A 20,589-nucleotide genomic window follows, 5' to 3' on the forward strand; every position below is an offset into this window, starting at 1 on the left:
CTGCCCTGGTACCTGAGCCACTGCCATGGGGTTAAGGACCGGTGCCAAGGCAGGGCTTAATCCATCTGGCATGGCACGGCGCACACGTGGCCTTTTCCTTCCCAGGACCCATGCTAGGATCTCCACAGAAGACTGTTTTGCTCCACACGGGTGCACCAGCCCATGTGGCGTGCCAGCGCTCACGAACGCGCTGCTCCAGATTTGATGGTGCGACATGCATGCACCCGGAGTGCTGCTATGCCGCTTTTATCCCAAAGCTGGGAGGGAGGGGGTGATGATTTTTTTGGTCAAGAACTTGCCTGCAGTGATTCATGCCTCTGGGACTGCAAAGACGTTGGGAACGTCAGAGCAATCCTTCAGGGGGGCACGGGGAGGAGGAAAACTGCCGCAAGACATCCTCATGCCTCACCTGCTTGCATGGAGCACGGGCTAGCCACAGGTGAGGGAGGACTGACTGCTGCTGTTTTGTGTTGCAGAGGCACGAGGAGGCGTGCATGGCAATGATGTGGGCATTTATTGCTTTCTCTGAAAAGTATTTTCCTCACCTAGGCGCGTGTTACACGTTTAAAAAAGCGTTACTGGAGCTGGAAAGGATGATGGTGTGGATGTGCTTGGTTTTGAGGCTACGAACGTGTGTGTTTAAGCGGGACGGAGGCCTGAAAACCTAAAGGATCACAAAACAGCAACTTCAGATTTCAAGACTTGAGGCCAAGTTGAAGTATAACGTTGTTTTCTATGTTCTCAATGACCATAAGGTAAGGAGGAGAGGCTGAGAGGCGCTGGGGTTGGAGGAGTCCCCGCACACTGCCAGCAAGGAGGACTTGTCCTGTGTTTCCTTTGCTCCTCAATCCAGCGGGCACCAGGTCAGCTCCGCAGAGAGCAGGCCCGAGAATTGCAGTTCACAATCAGAGGGCAAAAATCACCGAATTTTCCCCCAGGAGTCTGCCCACACCAGCTCCCCTCACGCGCAGCCCGTTTATATGGCCTGCTGGCCTCGGGGGCTGCCACGGCAGGGGAGCGAGGCGTCTGTGCCACCCGGGAGCTGCTGCCCTGCCTGTGGGGTACAGGGGGCCGTAGCGTAAGCACCGTGTGCCACCTCGGCGACGTCTGCACTGCGTGGGAGCTGCTTGCACAGCGTGAAAAGGCGACGGGGAATTTGCGTTTGGGCTCGGGTCACAGAGTCAGGCTTGAGCACCGGTGAGGCTGAGCACCGGGCTGCGTTGGCCCCGCCGCACCCCGCATTGGGACCGGCCATTTTGCCTCGGGGGCGGCCGCCCCCTGCCCTCCTCAGGCGCAGGGGCAGGGCAGGGAGGCCTCCGCCACCCCTCCCTGTGCTGGTTGTGCCGGGCCGGGCCGGGCCGTGCTGTGCTGCCCAGCCCCGTCCCGTCCCCTCCCGTCCCCCTGCGGGCAGCGGGCGGGCGGCGCTGCCCCTCAGGCCGGGCCGTGCCCCGCGCACTGCGGGCGGGGGGAGGGGAGGCGGCGGCTGGCCCAGGCTGCGCGTGTCCCAGTGACGCATTGCAGGTACGAACCCGCCAATCAGCGCGCGCCCAGCGGAGTCCCTGCGCGACGCGGCTTTTTTCTAGAATCCTCCTCCGCCGGGAAAAGTAGTCCCTCAGCCCCCCCCTTCCCCTCCCTTCGCACCCGGCCTTGTGGCGAGCGGGGCTCCCCCCCCTCCCCCCTCCCCGGTCCCTTCTCGACTCCCCGGGGCGCAGCGCGGGGGTGCGGGGAGGCGGCGAGGGGGGTGCGGGAGGGCCCGCATGGGCAGCGCGGGGGGGAGCCGGGACTCGTTTCGCGGCGCCGTTTCCCCCGGCGGAGAGGGAGCGGCGCGGAGCGATCCGGGCGGGCGGTGAGGCGGTTTATGAGGCAGGGGCGGCGGGCGGGCAGGGCTCAGTGTGAGGCGAGCCGTCGAGCGGGCAGCTTGCTGGTGCGCCCCGTGCAGCCCTCCGCGTCCTCCGCATCCCGCAGCCGGGCCGAGACACCATGGTGAGCGTGCGGGGGGTGAGGGGGGGGGCGCTGCGGGGTCCTGCGGGGCGCTGCCCGGCCGCCTGTGGGGCTGGGGGGGGGCTGGTAACGGTGGGGGGGGGGTCACGGTGAGGGGGGGTCGGCGGCCGCGGGGTGCCGTGAGGGGACGGGGGGGAGGAGGGGGGAGCGCTGGTGGCCGCCGCATCCCGCCCCGGGTGCCCTTCCCGCCGCGGGGCGTTGGTGCGGATTCAAAATTCAAACGGCTCAACGGCCGCTCGGCTCGGGCGCCATGGCTGCGGGTGGGGGGGGGGGGCGGGGGGGAGACACAACGGCTGCTAACGGTCCGTCCGGGGAGGGGACCCGGGGCCGGGGGGGGAGGGCACACACGGAGCCTGCCACGGCGGCAGCGGCCCCGCGCCCTCGGCGCTTCCTGCCCCCCGGCTCCGGCCGTGCCGGGCTGCCGCGCCCGCTCGCACTGCGGCTGCCAGCGGCGTGCTGCTGCTGAGGGGAGGGAGGGGAGGGAGGGAGGGAGGGAGCCTCGCTGCGGCAGCTGCCCCCGCCGGGGCTGTCGCCGAGCACCCCAGCCGCTCTCGTGCTGCTCTGGAACGAGGGAAGCTTGATTTTTATTTTTTTTAATATATATTGTATTTTTTTTTTTAAAAATGGGTTTTGGTTTTCCCCTGTTGGGCACTGCGTTTTCATGGTCAAGCAGGGTTTGGTGTGCCTAGCAGAACGTGTGCTCAGGGTTCCGATGTTCTCTGTCGAATTGAAACGCGGTGGAATTCGAGCATTCCTTCCCATGTAGCATAAACGGTGCAGGCTTAGCTTTTCGTTAAAAGAAGGGGATATTGAAACATGCAAGGAAAAGAACGGTTCACAAAAGCAATGCCGATGACCACTTACTGCTATCTCTGCATTAAAAGAAGATGCAGTGTAGTGGAATCGACTTCTTTTCATTCATTACGTGCTTTTAAGGAATTGGATCGTTATGGACTTGCTGCGTAACATGAAAGATGAGCCCTTTATGCATTTTTTCAACCGCTTAAATTAAATAAATTAGGTGAATGGAAGCCTGAATTAGTTCCTTTGCTTTAGTTGTGAATGCAAGCAGCAAGCCTGTAAAGGAAAGAGTGGTGAATCTAGCAGCAAAAGGCCGTACTGGTTGTGGCCATCTGTAGAGAACCAAAAATGGAGTATCTTCAAGTAAGGTCTATCTAGACATGGGTGTGTCCAGGAGGCGCAGTGGCACTCTGGATGTGGTTACATGGGTATTGGTCTTGACAGACCAGACTGGCTAAACCTGTGGACACGTTGTCCAATGCTGCACATGCTAGATAAAGCAGGATACTTTGCTCCTAGAGCAAGCTCAAGCGTTATAATTTCAGCTCTTATCTGCTAGCCTTCCTAGTTCGTGTTCATTCAGTTAATGCTGGAACAAAGCTGCTCATTCAGACCTAACACCAGCTAAGTATACCAAAAATGCCCAGTTTTGGCAGGGATCTGTGGTATCTGTTGTGTGGTTAGCTACCAGCTCTGTCGGGTGGTGGTGAGGCTTGAAGCTGCCGAGGGTCGCAGGAGCGGTTGCTGCATGGCAGCTCGCACTGCGATGCAGCACCACCTCTAGGGGCTGCGCATGCTGGAGCCGCTGCACCCGCGGCAGCTCCCCACCTTCCCATGGCAGCTCCGGCTCTTTGTCAGGCCCTGGGCGGAATAGGAGGTGGGAGGTACTGCAGGCAAAATGGAGCTGCTGCAGTGCAGATCGGAGGAGGCGATGCGAAAGCTGTGACGGCTTCCCCCCTTCCCTCAGAGGAGGAGGCGGCTTGCAGGTGGATCTCTTCCCCGGGAAGGAGCGCGTTAAGAGCCCGAGCCCCGGGGCCGGGCCGAGCCACCGCGGGTGCCCCGCGTAGGGGCCGGGAGCCGGGCACCCTGCGCGGGGCCGAGGCCGCAGCCGGGCGGCGTGCGGGGAGGGCCGGGGCCGCGCTGCCGGCCCCGCCTCTCGCTGCTGTTGCGCAGTGCTCTCTGCAGAGCCTGGCGCTGCGGAGCACAGATGGTGTTTGTTCAGCCTCGCCCCACCTCCCAGCTTATCTTGCAACTGCCGGCTACCTGTGGCTTCCAGTAAGCCTGGTGCTCTTGGCGGCTGCTGTACCTGCTGCAGGTAGTGACAAAGCTTATCCAAATTCATGGTTAGTGGCTGTAGGGAGTTCTAAGGCTCTGGAAGAGTTTGGAACACTTAACAGCTTAAACGCTGCTTAATGTCATGTCTTTATATAAAACTGTTTATATAAAACAGTATGTGACTCAACTTGGTAACCCATAAGTATTGACCTAAATAAACTAGGTTCTTGCTACTTAAATCTGATCTACAGCTTTCGGTGGATAAAAATATCCTACGGAAATGTAGCGCATAATTCTCTGCACTTGAGCAATAAAAATGTAAATACCACACAAAGGAATGAGTCTGTCTGTGTTAATGATACACTCCAGCCAGGCACCAATCTGTTAGGCTTCTGTTAAGTGACCAGCAGAAGGCATGTGTTTTGGAGCCTAATGAGGAACCGATGGCTTTCTCACCAGCCTCACTGCTGCTGTTCTTGACTATATCATTTTAAAATAAAACATAAAAATTGAGTACTTCTGCAGCTGCTGAAACAGGAACAAGTGGAGTCTATAGCCAAAATGCATCTTGACTGCTCTTTCAGAAGTTGCTCGTGAGCATGATCTTGATTCTTGGAGTAGATGAGTCACAGGCAGTCTGAGAAACTACTTATCGCTGCCTTTATCTTGGGCTGTTGCTGCATTGTATGCGTATTTTTTGTAAGCATTTTAACTCATGTGGTTGCTCAAGCAGCTAATTGAACTTTATAGGAAGAATAACAGAAGCTAGTACCTTCCAGTTTTCGGTTAATGTAGAAATGTACATCAAAGTTCGTAAAAAAAAAAAAAATAACAGTGCATATGTCTTTATTTCATTAGCAGAAGGATGTGTGTGTAGAGCAGCCTTTGTAGGCAAAGGTAGCGATTGAAAATGATGCTCTTGATATTGCAGTAACTATAAGGTGTTGTTGATAAAATGGTCACAATAGGAACAAACCTGGTGTTAAAATGAGGCAGTGAGTGTGTTTTTCCCATGTTTTGAAGGGTTGACTTTTCAGTGGAGGTCTGTGTGGCAAAGAGCTCGAGAGAGCTTCCTTGAAGAAACACGTTGCCTTGTTACTGCAACTCCAATGAAGCAATGCTGGCCTTGTTTGAGAAATCAGTTGACTTGAAAACTTAGGGAAGGTGTTTGCACTGCTCTCAAACACCTTTGTGTTCTATCAGGAGTGAAATTCTTCTGGATTTGTTCTTGCAGACAGGTTTCTTAACTGTCAAATTGAGTGCATGCAAAGCTGTTCCAAGATGGAACAAAAAGCATAAACAGGTACTTACCCAACTACTACGGTTGCAAAAATATTAAGCCTTATAGCAGTGAACGTTTTTCTAGTGATTCTGTAAACTATTTTACATCACTGTAATCTGTAGGTAAGCTTGGAAAAAAAAATGGAGACCTCAAACTGTAATTGGATTGAAACTGCCAGATTGGGCAGAAGCTGTTGGTACCAATTATGTAGACTCGGGTTTTGCTGCATTGTCTTGGACCTACCTGAAGCTTGGTGTTAATTGAGGGGTTACTTTCTTCTCTAGAAGTTTCTCTAGTTACAGGATTGTCTCCCCTGAGAAGGGACTGGAACCTACCTTAAACTTTGGATTTGGGGGGCTACTGCTGCAGGATAGAGATGTGAAGTGTTTAGTGAAAGTATTACTACTGATAGTCTGGTTGTTAATGAGTTCTTTAATCTGGTTTGAAGGGATCTGCAGGCCTTCGGTTTGCCAATGTTGCTCGGGTAGCTGTTTAATATAGATGGAAATCCATTATTTGGGTGCATCAGATATTTACAGGGTCAGGAAATGAGGACAGGCTGCCAGTTCTTGGCAAGCAATCATGATGATTTTTGCGCTGTTCATTAGAAGTATTTTGGAATGTCAGAGGTAAATCCTGAAGCAAAGCTACCAGATTCAGAGGCCTATACAAGTCATATCTTTGCACTGAAATTCTGCAACAACTGATGATGTTCTCTTCTCTTGCAGGCTGATCAACTGACAGAAGAGCAGATTGCAGGTGAGGTTTTTGCATGCTGTGTTGGTACTCCTACTTGACCTGACACATCCCTTAATCCAGTGACAGTCCATGTTATGCAAGATATTTAGCTTTCTTAGATACTGAGGAAGTATTGTGGAATGATTTGTTGCCTAAATCTTAGTCTTCTGTTCTGTAAAACAACCATGGATACAATGAATTTGGAATTCTGCCCTCTAAAATAGATAATCCTTAGAACTTCAATTGCAGACTCAGGATTCTATTTTTTCCTTTGGCTACAGAACTGTCAAAGTACAAACAACGTGGGGGGGGGAAAAATTGTGGTGAAGACTGGGAATCTGAAGTATTTGTTTTAGCAGAAGGCAAAACTAATTTAGTTTGCAGTCTCCTGTCAGTGGAGGTGCCTCAGACTGGCTGTTGAGATGACAGCAGCAGACACTGGCTTCCTGATGACAACCGTTGATATGCCCTATTTGGAACTGCCTTGTGTGCCTGGACATAAATGTTCTTTTCACTGTTCTGAAGGCCTGGCGCTTGCTCTGAAATGCCCAAGCAAATATGCAACTCCTCAGTTTTGGTCCTGGCCCCTCGCAGTGGTTTCTGTGCACAGAACTATCTAGTAGTGGCTAAAATGTCTGGTTATCGTGTCTCCTTCTCATGCAGGCTGCACAAACTAGCATCTGTCACTGCCCTCTGAAGATTGATTTCCACCTGAGTAATTGATGTGGCTTAAAGCTGCAATACATTGGTAATGCAGGATTTGGCCTTGCCATGAACACTTTACAACTTAGGGTTTTCTGATCTAATGAGCGTATAATGTTAATGTTCGGAAGGCTGTGTGCCTAGCTGTCATGTGAAGTGAGTTTAGAGGGTGTTAGGATTCAGCTGATCTAATGGCAGCAAATCAAGCATGCAAATAACAGCCTCTAAGAGGTGTTGCTATTTAACTAGGGTGTAGCTCTTGAAGATGCTAAATACAAGTGTTGTAATGAGCAGTTTGTTTTTTATTGTAATTGCCAAATTCAAAGTGTAAGACCATTCTTCCGTAGCTCTTACTTCAACTTCAGAAGCTTGCTTTAACTCCTAAGAGACTAATGGTGGCTTTGTGGAAAGTCCTTAGTCTATTTATATGTTGCCATGGTACTGTCGTGTAAGCAGAAGCCAAATCTAGTTCAACTGGAGGTTTTTTTGTTAGTGGCCTGCATATCTTAAGGATTTTGTGATCAGTTGGGGCTGGTTTTATCAATTGTCACTGCTGCCTTTTCAATAATGGGTCATTGTTTCAGTCCAACTGTTGAGGCTGTATTTGATCTAGCTGATTATGGAATATAAACAGGAGGCTTACTCCTAACGCTACCTCAGGATTAGTGCAAATGTTAGCTATTCAGTGATGATAGGAGAGTAGTGCTCAGAGCCAAAAGGGAGTATTAATAAGCTTGTCATACTGGAGTAGAGGGTTTTTTCCTTTCTGGAAAGAATATTGGCCTGGCACTTTGAGTTCAGCTGTGGTATTTCATGAAGCAAATGTCTGCGAGCAAACCATAACCTGATGTGAGCCCACTGCTGCTCTGAAGGAACTATCCCTAGTAGTGGTTAGGAAGAGTTGCAGGTGTCCAACAGCAAAACTAAGCAGACTGCTTAAAGGCCAGGGCCTTGCATGGGAAGACTGAGAGGGTACAGGCTGGATATTGGACAAGAATTGTAGCTGAGTAATAGTCTTGAGCCCCTGCTAGTCCATTCCAGTTTATCTGAAGCATCTTGCTTTTGATTTGAAGGTGGGCTTAGGAAATTGGTACTAAAGGTAGAGACAGTGTTCCATTTCTTAATTACTTTGTTCTTCTACTTAAAGCAGACACCTGTCCTATGTTTTTAAAGCTTACCTGCTCTGACATATCAGAATGCAATTCAAGATTCCAGATGTTTTTTTACTTTCTGCTGTGAAAACTTTGGAAATCCTTGGTCATACAGGGCTGAAAAGGGGTGAAAAACTTGCTGGACTCATTTTCATGTGAAAGACCGACGTTGCAAGTTGAGTAGGTGCAGAATGTGAGTGGTAGTTGTAATTTAATTCAGGAAGAACTTCAATAGCCATGTGAATGGGTATCCCTTTGGTTAAGATTTGCATTAAGTGAGGTAAATAGGTCAGAACTATTTGGTGTTAGTGGTCAGGAAAGCCTAAAGATGCTTTTGTCCCAGAGCAACTGGTGTAGTGAGCTGTTCTTGTTTCCATCAGACCTCAGAGGTCTTGAAATAGATTCTGAACAAGCAGGCCTACGTGGGGTGTTCTGGTATGCCTTGTTCCTTAGTGTGCTCTGGTTCTCTGCTGGGGATCTGACCACAACAGCTATTTAGAACTTCTTTCACAGTAAAAATAGTCATGTTTAAGTCATGAGCTGCTGGTGGATTTGAAGGGAACAATTGATGTTCTCCTGTTAAAGCTCAGGCATAGCTGTCAAAGCTGTTGGAGTGTGGGAGTAGTGATTGTAACTCAGTGAATGAAGCCTGCTGCTCCATTTGGGAGGGTGCTGTGGTGCTGAGATGCCTCTGAAGCTGTTGTTGGAGAGAACAGCTTGAGCTAGTGCTGTGGGATTAGCCTTTCTTTAGTAGGGTGTGGAAGTAGTCTTCCCCTTTTCAGAAGGGGAAGGTTCAGAACATGCAGGTGGCCCGAAGGTGCCAGTAGAACCACTCACCATCATCAGGTTTTGGATGGATTAGCCATACCTACAGTACAGGAGAATTCTCCTTTAGTTTGATCTGAAGCAGTGTTGAATAGGAGGATTTGCCTTACTGCATGGGATCAAGATGGGATTTCAGAAGTGTTGCATGTTGCAGGAGCAGAGTTGAGTCAGTCACAAAATGTAAATATTTTGTAGATGCTTTCACTCCAAACTCTGCTAAGGTTTTCTTGTTCCATTGTGAATTGTCTGCTGTGTTTGTGGTACCAATGTTCTAATTATTGGAGGTGGTTCCTAGAAGTTGTTAGACTTAATTATATCCCTAACTTGATGCAGCATCTCAAACAGGAATATGCTGCTGATCCTTGATTAACCTTCTTTGTGTGTGATTTATAACTGATTTTCTCAGCCTTTCTCATATTTGAGTAAAAGAAAGGTAAAATTGTCCTTTGAGTGGGTCTTCCATTCAGAATATATTGCTCTATGGCCTTTGTTTTAGAAATCAAGTATTTTTGCATAAAATTAAATACTGCATTTTTAAGCAGTTGCTGTAGTACTGTACAGCCTGCTTCATGTTGGGTTACAGTGGTAGTTAACCCATGCTAAGCATGAAGTTATGACTAATTATTTTGAGTACCTGACTCTTACTGGAGACAGTTCATCTTTTGAGGTTCTTTGAATGTTGACAGCCTCCAGTTATTTCTACTGAGCTTGACCCTCAGAGCCTTTTCTGCTCTAATATAAACCTTAAGGCCCAGCGGAGTCACTTGTTGCCTTTAAGCTAACTGGAACTAGCCTTGAAGACTATTTGCAGGTTCCTGTGCATACAGGTTGTAGCTGCTTGTTTGGAAAAGCCTCTTTCTGCTTTGTGATTATAAAGTACAGTATTAGAACTGTTGCCTCTGGTCCTTGAGGTATCCTGGCTCTGATTCATGTGTGTTAAACAGCAGGGGTAGGCTTTAGGAACACTTAAAACTGTGAAATGTATAAGAATTTTTCCTCCCTGGGTGGGACTCAGCTGTGGCTCTGGTGTTAGCTGCATTAGAGCTGTAAAAAGCATACTTCTGTAGCTGCATTTTCAACATTTTCCAGTTCATACCTCACCTCCAGTGGTTCAGAGCATGAAATGGATGAAATATGACTTCATGCTGCACTTCATGGTGGCTAGCTCTGGTCTGGGAAACCTACCATCTGGAAAGCTGGCTGTTTGGCAGTGTTGAGGAACTAATTCTTGGGTGTATTTCTAATGCTTTTTAGCTAACAAATTCAAGAGCATGATCTGGTGTCCTGAATGCTGTAAAGGGCTCTGAACTGCACAAGGGAATAGATGAGGTTTTTCATGCTTAACTGTAATTTCTGTATGAACTTCAGACTAGTGAACTAGTTTAAGGTCATAGCTAAAGACAAACAGATGGCATGGATTAAAACCAGCTCCATTTTTGGACTGGACAATTAAACATGTTATGCTTGTATTAATATTGCTGGCAACAATACAACTATTGTAGGGAACTGAGAGGTAAAACAGTTGAGCAGTGTTGCAACTATTATTGAGTAGTTCTAAGGAAGGTTGTTCCAAGTTATGGTAGGGCTTGAAGCAATTTTCGGAGCAATTTTTTGGAAATCAGTACGAGCAGCGACTCTTCCCCTTGAGCGAGTGGTTATGAGAGCTGCTCTGTGTACAGTTACAGACTGAAGAGCTGCAGAAGTCAAATGGAGAGATGCAGAAAGCTCCTTTTTAGCCAAGTATGGCCAGACATTAAAACTGCCTCTAGGTACTGTCTCATCAAGTAGAGTACACAGTTCAGAGTTGCGTGTCCAGCAGAAGTGAGTTAAAACAAAACTGGTTTTCATTTGGTCGGATTAGTCTTCTGCTGGCGAGTCTGTTAGTAGCACTAAGTGCTATTAAGCTGCAGTATTTGCATTCTGAGGACCACTTTCAAGCTTCAACTGTAATCTCTACAACTTTTTCCTAAGAAACACATCCTGCTAGGGATGTGGGTCATTCTGGTTTGATAGGTGTTCCTTTCAGCTCTGTATTAGGGATTCTGGTTCAAGACAGGTGGAGGAAATATCTGAGTACTCCTGAAATGGATGATATTCCATCTCTTTAATCCCCACATTTTGACCTATAGTGGACTGGTGCGTTGCCCAGCTGCTGATGATTCCATGTTGATGTTAGTTCTAGCAGATGGAGCTCAAAAATGAACCTTTTTAATAAGTATGGAATAAGTTCAACTTAGAATAATAAACACCAATGTCTCTTGCATGATTAAGTGAACTTTGTTTGAAAGCTGGAAGGACTAACTCCTTTTTGTTGTTGTACAGAATTCAAAGAAGCTTTTTCACTATTTGACAAGGATGGTGATGGTACTATAACTACAAAGGAGTTGGGGACTGTGATGAGATCACTTGGTCAAAACCCCACAGAAGCAGAGTTACAGGATATGATCAATGAAGTAGATGCCGATGGTAAGATTTTACTAATAAGCAATTATTCAGTAAAGTACTGAAAAACCTGTTTTTCTAACATACTAATTATCTTGCAGGCAATGGCACAATTGACTTTCCAGAGTTTCTGACAATGATGGCAAGAAAAATGAAAGATACAGATAGTGAAGAAGAAATTAGAGAAGCGTTCCGTGTGTTTGACAAGGTACTAGATGTTTCCCTTAAGAAATCTTTGTTAGAAAAGCTCAGACTGATTTCTAATGAGCTTCCTCTGAACCAGGGACATTTCTAGTCCTGCTATTTATGACTTAGAGGTGAACTAGTCATGCTCAAGTTCACTGTGCTGTGGCACTGTGCCTGAAAGCCAAATGTGTCATGATGGGTGATTGTAGTGAGCTGCTATGTTATCTCACTTGCTTGGATACTAAAATACTTGCACAGGGCTGGTAGGGGAATTGTTTAAATTTTTAAAAGTGGTAATCCTTTAAATCTTTCACATAGTCTTTACTAAGTAAATTACTGTGCCTACAGTTAATCAGCTCCTTAAGCAAGGTGCATTTTTAATCAGAAAGTGCCTTGTAGTGTGGGGAAGAGCAAAGCAGTCTTGAGTCCATATCCACTATTTTGATAGCTGGTGTCTGAAGTAGGATGGAATATGTCAACATGGCCTGTGAAGGCCTTGTGGTTTTATGCTGAGCTTCCGTGGAGCAGGTGAAAAACAACTTCTGTCCTAAGAAATAGATACTTGAGCCAAATTGTCTCATGATTGAGTTGGTTGGTATGTCACCTGAAGGTAGTTCTGTCACAGAAGGGAATGTGTCTCAGGGTAGGGCAGCTGAGGTAGACTGTGCTGGGTAAGTTGTTTCTAAAATGTCTCTAAGATCCTGGACAATCCTACTGGAGATCTGCTTGCAGCTCTTGCTTGCCTTGTGCAAATGTGGTTCAAACTGTTAACTTTGAAACTTGCTTTGAAATATTTTATTCAAGTTACTGGGCCTTAGGGAGACTGGAATAGACTTGTATCTTTTTCCTTTGCAGGATGGTAATGGTTACATTAGTGCTGCAGAACTTCGCCATGTGATGACAAATCTTGGAGAGAAGCTAACAGATGAAGAAGTTGATGAAATGATTAGGGAAGCAGACATTGATGGTGATGGTCAAGTAAACTATGAAGGTAAGGAGCTGTTAACAGATTGTGACTGTGTAGCACCTTACATGCTGGTGACTGTAGTGTTCCTGATTGTTAATGCCCGGCTTAAACAGGGCAGTGTTCCCAAGGGAAATCCTCTCAGCAGTTGTTAGCTCTCTAAGCTAACATCTTTTAGTATGTATATAGTGTACCTCTACTGAAGTTTAAGTGAGTTATTGCTAGCTTTTGTGCCTAAGGTAACTGAACTGTGCAGTGTAAGAAACAACTTTCTAAATCTAATGATGTTATTAACCATTAGAATAAGGAAGCTAGCTGAGTTGTTAACATGTTTTGTTCATTAATGAATGTTGATCCTGAACCAAATCAGGGAAGTGTATTAACTGACCTGAAGCAAGTCACTCACTTTCATTAATGCTTTTTAAAATTAATAATTAAATGAGAAATGCCTCTAAAATGCCCGTGAACTTCAAGACCTTTAGAAAACCTTAAATGAAGTTCACAGGAATTGGCTGCAAACACTACCTTTTTATTTTATGGTGTTGAAACTTAAATGAAGTCATGCAGGCAGAAGGAGTTCTGTTAGACAATTTGCTTGGTGCTCAGAACTAAGCTTGCTTTCATTTTAGCTTCCCAAACAACTTGAGAAACATTAACTAAGGTGTTTTCAGGTAATCCCTTTACTGTTCCCAGGGTGTAGGTGTAGCTTTTGTTTTCAGGTACCACAAAGTCTTCAAACTAAATTCATGGTTCAGCAAGAAAAGTGAAGTTATACTGTGTAGTAACTCCCCATGTGCTGTGAATAAGTAATGGTTTGGCTGCTTAAAGGTGGTCAGGTGAATTAGCAAGACTTAAGCTATTCTGCCTTGAAATCCAAGCCGATGTCATGTCTTGCCTGAATTAGCTGACTGTGACTTAAGCAGAACGTACTGATCTCCTAGGGACAAGGCATCTAAGAGTGGCTGTCTGGGCTGATGGGAGATGACCCTGAAGTGTTTTATTTTGAAGTCTCCTTGCCAGTTCAGTGATGAGACTGACTTCTGATTAAAGCAGATGCCTTTGACTGTTAATTTTTTTAATTAAAAGGAGGTTCTTAGGCATGACTGGTAGAAAAGGGAGATGTCTTCAGGATACTTTTTGAATATGACTGGAAACAGTTTTTAGACAGCAATCAGTGCACTAGTGGGGCAGGTTACTTTTCAGATCTTGCAATTCAGATTTCTCTGAATAACTCTTATGAACTCTTTCCTTTTACAGAGTTTGTACAAATGATGACAGCGAAGTGAAGACATTGTACAGAATGTGTTAAATTTCTTGTACAAAATTGTTTATTTGCCTTTTCTCTGTTTGTAACTTATCTGTAAAAGGTTTTTCCCTTACTGTCAAAAGAATATGCATGTATAGTAATTAGAAGGCCATTCCTCCATGTTTTTCTCCTTTATCTTACTGTCATTGTTCTGATTTTTGGAAAATTGATCTAAGTAACAAATGTTGCATGTGGCTTACTCTGGATATTTAAGCCCTTCTGCACATCTAAGGTTAGATGGAGTTGGTTGAATGAGGGAACATCTGGGTTGTTTAAAGAAGTAGCTTTCTTTAGAAGACTTTGGTATGACTGATGTAACAAGTTACATAAAGTAAGTTAGGGTTTACCGTGCATTAGCAATTCCTGAGTTAAAGCAAGATAATGGCTCCAGTTCTCCAGTAAGTAAAGGAGGTGATTCTGCTGTTGATGATGGAGGGTGAATACTTGTGCAGGCCAAAACCATGTGAATAGCATTTATGTGGCTAATGCACTGTAAAATTGTTCTCCTAACTTGCTTCATAGTAACTTGTTTGTGGCCATACCAGTAACATGTTGTTGAAATGTGGAGTCTTAACGTTGTGGACGATTGACAGTCAACAATATGAAACTTTAAAGTTGCACTAATGCAAAACGGGTGTATTATCCAGGTACTCGTACACAATTTTTTTGTACTGCTGGTCCTGTACCAGAAAACATTTTCTCCTCTTGTTACTATGCTTTTTAAACTTTGTTTAGCCACTTATTTTCAAAAAAATCTGCTTCTGGCACGATTTGCCTCAAATCCATTCCAAGTTGTATATTTGTTTTCCAATAAAAAATTACAATTTACCCATACTGTTTCAATGTATCCTTGAATTATTTACAGGATTTGTTCAATACAGTTGCTGCTCTGTTTCAGTATGTAGCAGTTCGATTTGCTTATGCAATGGATTGGCTGTCTTAAAATAGCTTGGAAGGTGAAAACTTAGACCGTAAACTCCAGCCCTTTATTAGTATTGTTGACTTGAAGAAGCTTTCTTACTAGTAGTTTAAAATGTATTTTACAGTCTTGTGTGGAGCTTGGTGCTTCAATATACTTACCGTAGTGACTGGCTATGCCCACTATCTGTAGACATTGTGAACTGGATGTTGACCTAGTTCAATAGTTGACCTAAAATTAAAATTCCTTGTTCAGACAACTAAACCTGTTTGCTTTCTTTTAATTATTTTGGAGTTTATTCCCTATCAGCTGCTACCTTGGGGTAACTTAGTCTCACACCTGGACTTTCTGAAACTGCTGTGTCCAAGTCTGCCTTTCAGGATGCAGTCAGCTCAAAGCTTGTAAGGAAATCCTTCTCTTACTGACCTGCTAATGAGCATGATTGTGCTTGTAGCCCTAGTTTTTTGACAGCTTAAAAATAAAAAGTTTTAACACGGAAAACAAATGTGTTTTTTAACTAAGGGCAAATCCAAGACCTCGAAAGCATGCCAGAGGCTGTGTGCTATTTTGCCTCTGTACTCTGAATGAAAAATTGCTCTATATGTGCTATGTGATTATCTCAGCTGGGGATTCTGGCTGTCTTTAAACAAAGCCTTGGCCCCTGCATCTGGTTACTCTCACTGGTCCCAGCAAAGCAGTTACCTAATGTTTAAAACTTTTAATCATGTTTGAGGTATTTATACTTGGTGAAAATACAGATTTAGGACAGCAGATGAACCTGGTTGTAGCAATACTCGATCAAATGTTCATGATTACTAGTTTCCAGAAGCCCTGCTTCCAAAGGACTATAAGCACCTCTGGTTTTCCAATGAGGCTTGTCAAAATGTTCTGCCAGCATCACAATTCCTTAGAATTGTTTCTTGTGCATTGACAACTGGATTCACAAAGTTCACGGAGTTTGAATATCATGGCAGTTTGGGTTTGCCTTCTACAAAACGAGTGATTTGAAAAAACACTTATCCAGTGTTTGCCCTGCGGCCTAGCAGCCTGGACGCTGCCTTGTAACTGGCACAGAGTTCGTTTGAAAGGGTACCAGGACTACCAGCTGGGACTCTGTATTGCAGGACTATTGGAAGCCCCTCTTCCAGAGGTAAGGAGTGCAAAGAAGGGTCCAACAAGATGTTGCATTTGCTGGTCCAGTGTCTTGACTTTAGCAGTCCCGGAACTATTTTGAACCACAGTCTTCTATTGCAACTCAGCATGCATTATTAGAGTAAAAATAGGGAGTCTTATTTTTGGGAGATTGCCTTGGCCAAGGTGACTGCCTTTCATGTGATAAATAGGTGAGGAATGCTCAAAGGCAACCTCTACATGCTGAGCTGCTTGGTATTTAGTGCTTTGTCATTGTCTTTCTGATATCTAAATGAAATGCTTGGTTTGTAGGTCAATATTGTAAGCCTTATAGTTCTGTTTACATCATAGTGATGTAAACAGAATGGGGGTTGTAGTGCTTCTCAGTACGTTCTGCGGAAGGGAGAAGGGGGGAGCGTGTCTTCTGAGGTACAGACAAAATAAGTGGTGGAAACTAACTTCTGTGGTACAGCACTGCAGTAAAGCACCTGGTGGAGCTGCTTTTATTTGAAACTGGGAGGGGGGATCTGCCTGAAGACAGCTCCCTTAATGTATGGTGTGATACATGCTAACATCTGGAGCACTGTTTCATGGCTCCCTGGTAGAGGAAAGAGGAAGTTCATGGAGTAAGGCCAGTATGGGGCCACGAAGGCAGTGGGGCTGGAGACCTCAACAAGAGGAGAGGGTGAAAGCTGGTGCTCTGCAAGCTGGGTGAGGAGGGAAGGCTTGGTGGGCCATCTTAATGTGTGTAAGTGCCTGTTGGAGGGAGTGAAGCTGGGGACAACATTGCTTTCACTAGTTCCTACTGGCAGGGAAGGAGGCAGTCAGCACAATTTTAGAAAAAAAAAATCCATCTAAACAGAATAGACTTTTTTTTTTTTTTTTACTGTGAGGATGGTCAACGCTTGTGTGGGTTATCCAGAGAGGTGGTAAAGTCTCTGCAGGACTGGAATTCAACTGTGAGTGTCCTGGACAAGTGGCTGCAGCTGACCTTGCTGGAGCAGGGTGTTGGACTAAGTGATCTGAAGAGGTCCACTGCAATCTAAATGGCTCTGGAGTCACAGTGCCTCTACTGCTTTTGTAGGAGGATCACTGTGTGCTATCTTTGCTGGAAGCACTGAGAAGACATCAGCATGCTGATCAGGATGCTGTGTACTTCGGGCCTCTGAGAAGGCTGGGAGCTGTCCTGGAAATACTTCCCTGATAACCTGGCTCTGGATTTTTTTGGGGGGAGGGAGGGGAATGCCTCAGTGGCCAAGGAATAGTAGGTCTAGTGAGCTTGCAGTCTAAGACATAGCTGGTAATAGGTATAATAACAATAATAGGTATAATAACAGCTAATAGGTAAGGGAGAGAGTAAGTGAAGCCTGCTAATAAGGTAAGTGAAACTATTTGAGGGAGAGTATAGCTTAGTAGGTTGAAGATGATGATGCAGAAGCACAGCTGATCAATCCATTGAGGTAATGCAAACTGGGTATTTAGCCTCAAATGCAGTCACTGGTTTCCGAAGGCTTGGCTCTGCAGGAGTAAGGCAGCTGAATCTGCTGTGCTGCTGTGGTTCCTTCCAGGGGCTGCTTGGTAAAAACCTCCACAAAATAAATAGCAAAGTGACTGCTTATTTTTATGTATGTCACTTCTGCAAGACATCTATAATTTGTTTCTTGGGCAGTAGCTCAGTCCTACTGAGAGAATCTATGTTAAACTGAATTACCAACAGCTTGTTAAATAAGGGGAGCTTCCATAGGTTGGGATTAATTACTATGGCAGGGCATTGCTAATAGGAGCTGAAAAAACACTCACAAACTTTAAAAATTCCTTAGATTCTGCATTTTAAAATGTTTTTTTTTTCCATCAAGTCTGTCTTAATAGATAGTTAATTTTATTCTAATCCAGTCTCAGATGATAGATTTTTTCAATTAAAAAGTGTTCAGATTACCAAGAACTTCTCTGAAGTGAATTTGAAGACTAGAATGTTCCTTTTTCAGGTGAGAAAAGTAGGTATTTCAGGTGTCAACATGAATGAATACATTGAGATATGCTAGGTCAAACTCTTAAAACTCAGAAGGGATGATGGCAAAATAATACAGGTACTGCGTAATAAATGTGTACTTAATAGACTTTGAAAATCATGGAGAATCATCTCTGGGATCAAGAGAAGGAACCAGGAGAGAGCTTGTGGAGAGTTCATGTAAGTATGTTTATATGCCACTGCATTTCCCCATCTTAAACCTAGTATTTCATCTTTGGTGTAGATTTGACTGGAGTGAGAACTATACTGCTTGTACTCCAGATCTGGTTTTGAAAAGAAGTTCTATGAGGGTAGTTGCAGTGTGTCAGGTTGCTTGTTTCCTCTGTGCTTTTGAAGAACAGAGATCGTTGCTTTCTCAATATGAACTATAGAGAAGAGAGTATTCTGGTGACTTAAACCTGAGAGTCCTGAGATACGGTTCAGGAAGCTGCACAAAGATCTAGTTCAAGTAGAGTACTTTAAGATAAGCCTCTGAAGACATAGAAGACTTGAAAAATACAACTCTAGCAGTAATAACCTAAGATGAGGCATATTCCATGCAAAACCATTTGGAGATTACCTGATGCAATAACTATTAATAATCATTATTTACAGTTTGAGTAGGCTAAGCAAGAATGGGTCTGCATTTTACCTGGATGCTCTGTGTATGTGGGGTAACAGGTGGTTCCTGCTCTCAGATCCCACCGTACAAACAGGTGCAGGGTACCATGCAGTGTCGTATAATGACAGTGTGTTGCTTGGTGGCCTGTTTTAGGAGGAACTGGGTCAAAAAATGAGAGTAAAAGGGAACAGGGAATAGAGGATGAAATAATGTATCATTAGGAGAACGTGGGGGAAATAAGCTTGCAAACATCTAATAGTATCAAGCGTTGGCACTGTTGTCTGACACCAAGACCCTGGAGCTGGAGTCCTTTGCCTGCTCCTACAGGTTGTTCTCAAGCTGGAAGGGTGGTGGTTAAGCTCATTAATACTTCCCTGGTGGCCCACACAGGTGGAACTGAGTGTTTAGATTGTTCCAGTTGCACAACCCTTATCTTGCAGGTCAGATCTAGGTAGGTGTGCACTTGCTCAAAAGTTAAATAAACTTTCTTGTTAGTAAACCAGTACTGTCAGTGACGATGGACACCTTGACCAGCAAACAGCATCAGTCCTCCATCCAGCAGTGCTCCTTTAGTCATGAGCTATCATCTTGTGCTGTTTGATTCCTTTCATGAGAAGCAGTCTTATGGTGATCATTCAAAAAGGTGTGCTCCTTCTTTGCCTGAGAAGCCCTGAGTTTGCATTAGTCACCTATTGTACCCTTACAGCAACATGCGCCCAGTCCTGTGGTACCTTCTTGGAAGCCACTTGCTTTTTTTGGCAGCCAGAAATACGCAGCTAGCAGCACGTGGAATGAATTTCTGCTAGCTGTATCGGCAGGATTCTAGAAAAGTCATTTGTTTCTGGAATGAGAGATGTTGGGGGTTTGCTTTTTACTAAAGCTTTCTTCACAGTCAGTTACAGCACAGCATGCTACTATAGAAATAAGGCAAAAAAAAAATGTTCAACAACTTCTGCAATATCTGTTATTAACTTTGAAGCACTGGATGATAGACTCAGGAAGGCCATGTGGGGTTTTTCAGTTCCCATGTATTTCTGAGTAGTCTGAGCTTCCACCTGCAATAAATGTTTATTCCTCTTAAAAATGACCAGTTTTTCTGATATTAACTAAACTTAGAGGCTTTGCAAAATGCCTTGGCAGCTCTCTGTATCCAAAGTGGAAAGGCAGAGTTTTGTTACTGCTGATTGTCCCAATGGTTAGGGAGAGGGAAATCATGAGGTAGATGTTCATTCAAGGCCTACTCTGAAGCTCTGCGGTCAGTGTAGTCTTTCCTTTGATTTGCAAGGCCTTGAATATGCTTGAAAATAAACCTTAGTGGATTATGATGTATGAAAACTTCCAATAATTTGGATTGAGTCATGAAGTAGGGTAGTACATTGCCAGAAGTATTTCTTAAGATAGCATAGTTGAGACAGACTGCATAATTTATTTGCCTTTTCAGCTCTAAGAATTCTAGGCATTTTCCTCGAGTTAATATCTATACATCTATTTATATGCTACATTTTAAGAGGCTGCAAAACAAAAAATACTGGAAGGTTGTCTTCTGGTGACATTCACCATGAGGAAGCCATCCCTACTGCCCAGATTAACACACCACTTTGCAAGATCATCTGAAAGAGCAGACAGACTTTGTGATTCTTCCTGTTTTAATCACTCCTTATTCTACAAGCAGGACAAGTTTGCTCCACTTTGGCATCACAGCCTGTTTCTAGAGCCAAACACACAGGGAAGTTGCCTCTCTGTGCTAGCTGTTCCTTTCTGAAACCCTCACGCTATAGCATCACAACTGCTTTGATGCTGTGGGGGTCTCTGCAGACAGCAGCTTCCTGTAAAACCTCTTAAAATCCTCTTGTGGTTCTTTACTGGGAGTTGGAAGAGCTGCTGCAGAAAATCTCCTTTTCTTCTGGCAGCTTTTATTTTCCCTTGAGCTTGCCCATGTTCTACGCTTCGCTAAGGAAGCTTCAGCTAAGGAGAAGAAATGCTGAGGAAATCTCCACAAGGTCAAGGCTGGAGGCTCCTCATGGAATAGCTCAAATTGCTGTGCTGAAGATCTGGGATTTTTCTGCTGTAAAGTACATGTCGGGGTAGCTTCTATTGTCAAGGTCCAAATCGGTTCTATCTGGATATGTTTTCACTGAGAATGGCAAGAGCTGCCTGTTGGCTGCTGGCAGGGTAGAATGAAGAGCCATAGGAACAATGTCCTCCAGCTCAGCTGCCCTTTATTTCCTCCGAGGGG

The 20,589-nt window shown here is 45.1% G+C and overlaps 1 protein-coding gene across 1 annotated transcript; it reads left to right on the top strand.

Moving 5' to 3' along the window:
- Positions 1-1,839: 1,839 nt before the first annotated feature.
- CALM2 (calmodulin 2) lies at positions 1,840-14,507 on the top strand. The gene is made up of 6 exons (XM_084284588.1): positions 1,840-1,983; positions 6,088-6,118; positions 11,098-11,241; positions 11,319-11,425; positions 12,259-12,394; positions 13,625-14,507. The coding sequence occupies exons 1-6, from the start codon at positions 1,981-1,983 to the stop codon at positions 13,651-13,653; spliced, it is 450 nt and encodes a 149-aa protein (XP_084140714.1). The 5' UTR covers positions 1,840-1,980; the 3' UTR covers positions 13,654-14,507.
- Positions 14,508-20,589: the final 6,082 nt, after the last annotated feature.

The sequence above is a fragment of the Netta rufina genome (genome assembly GCF_964035555.1).
Source record: "Netta rufina genome assembly, chromosome: 3".
Lineage (NCBI taxonomy): Eukaryota > Metazoa > Chordata > Aves > Anseriformes > Anatidae > Netta > Netta rufina.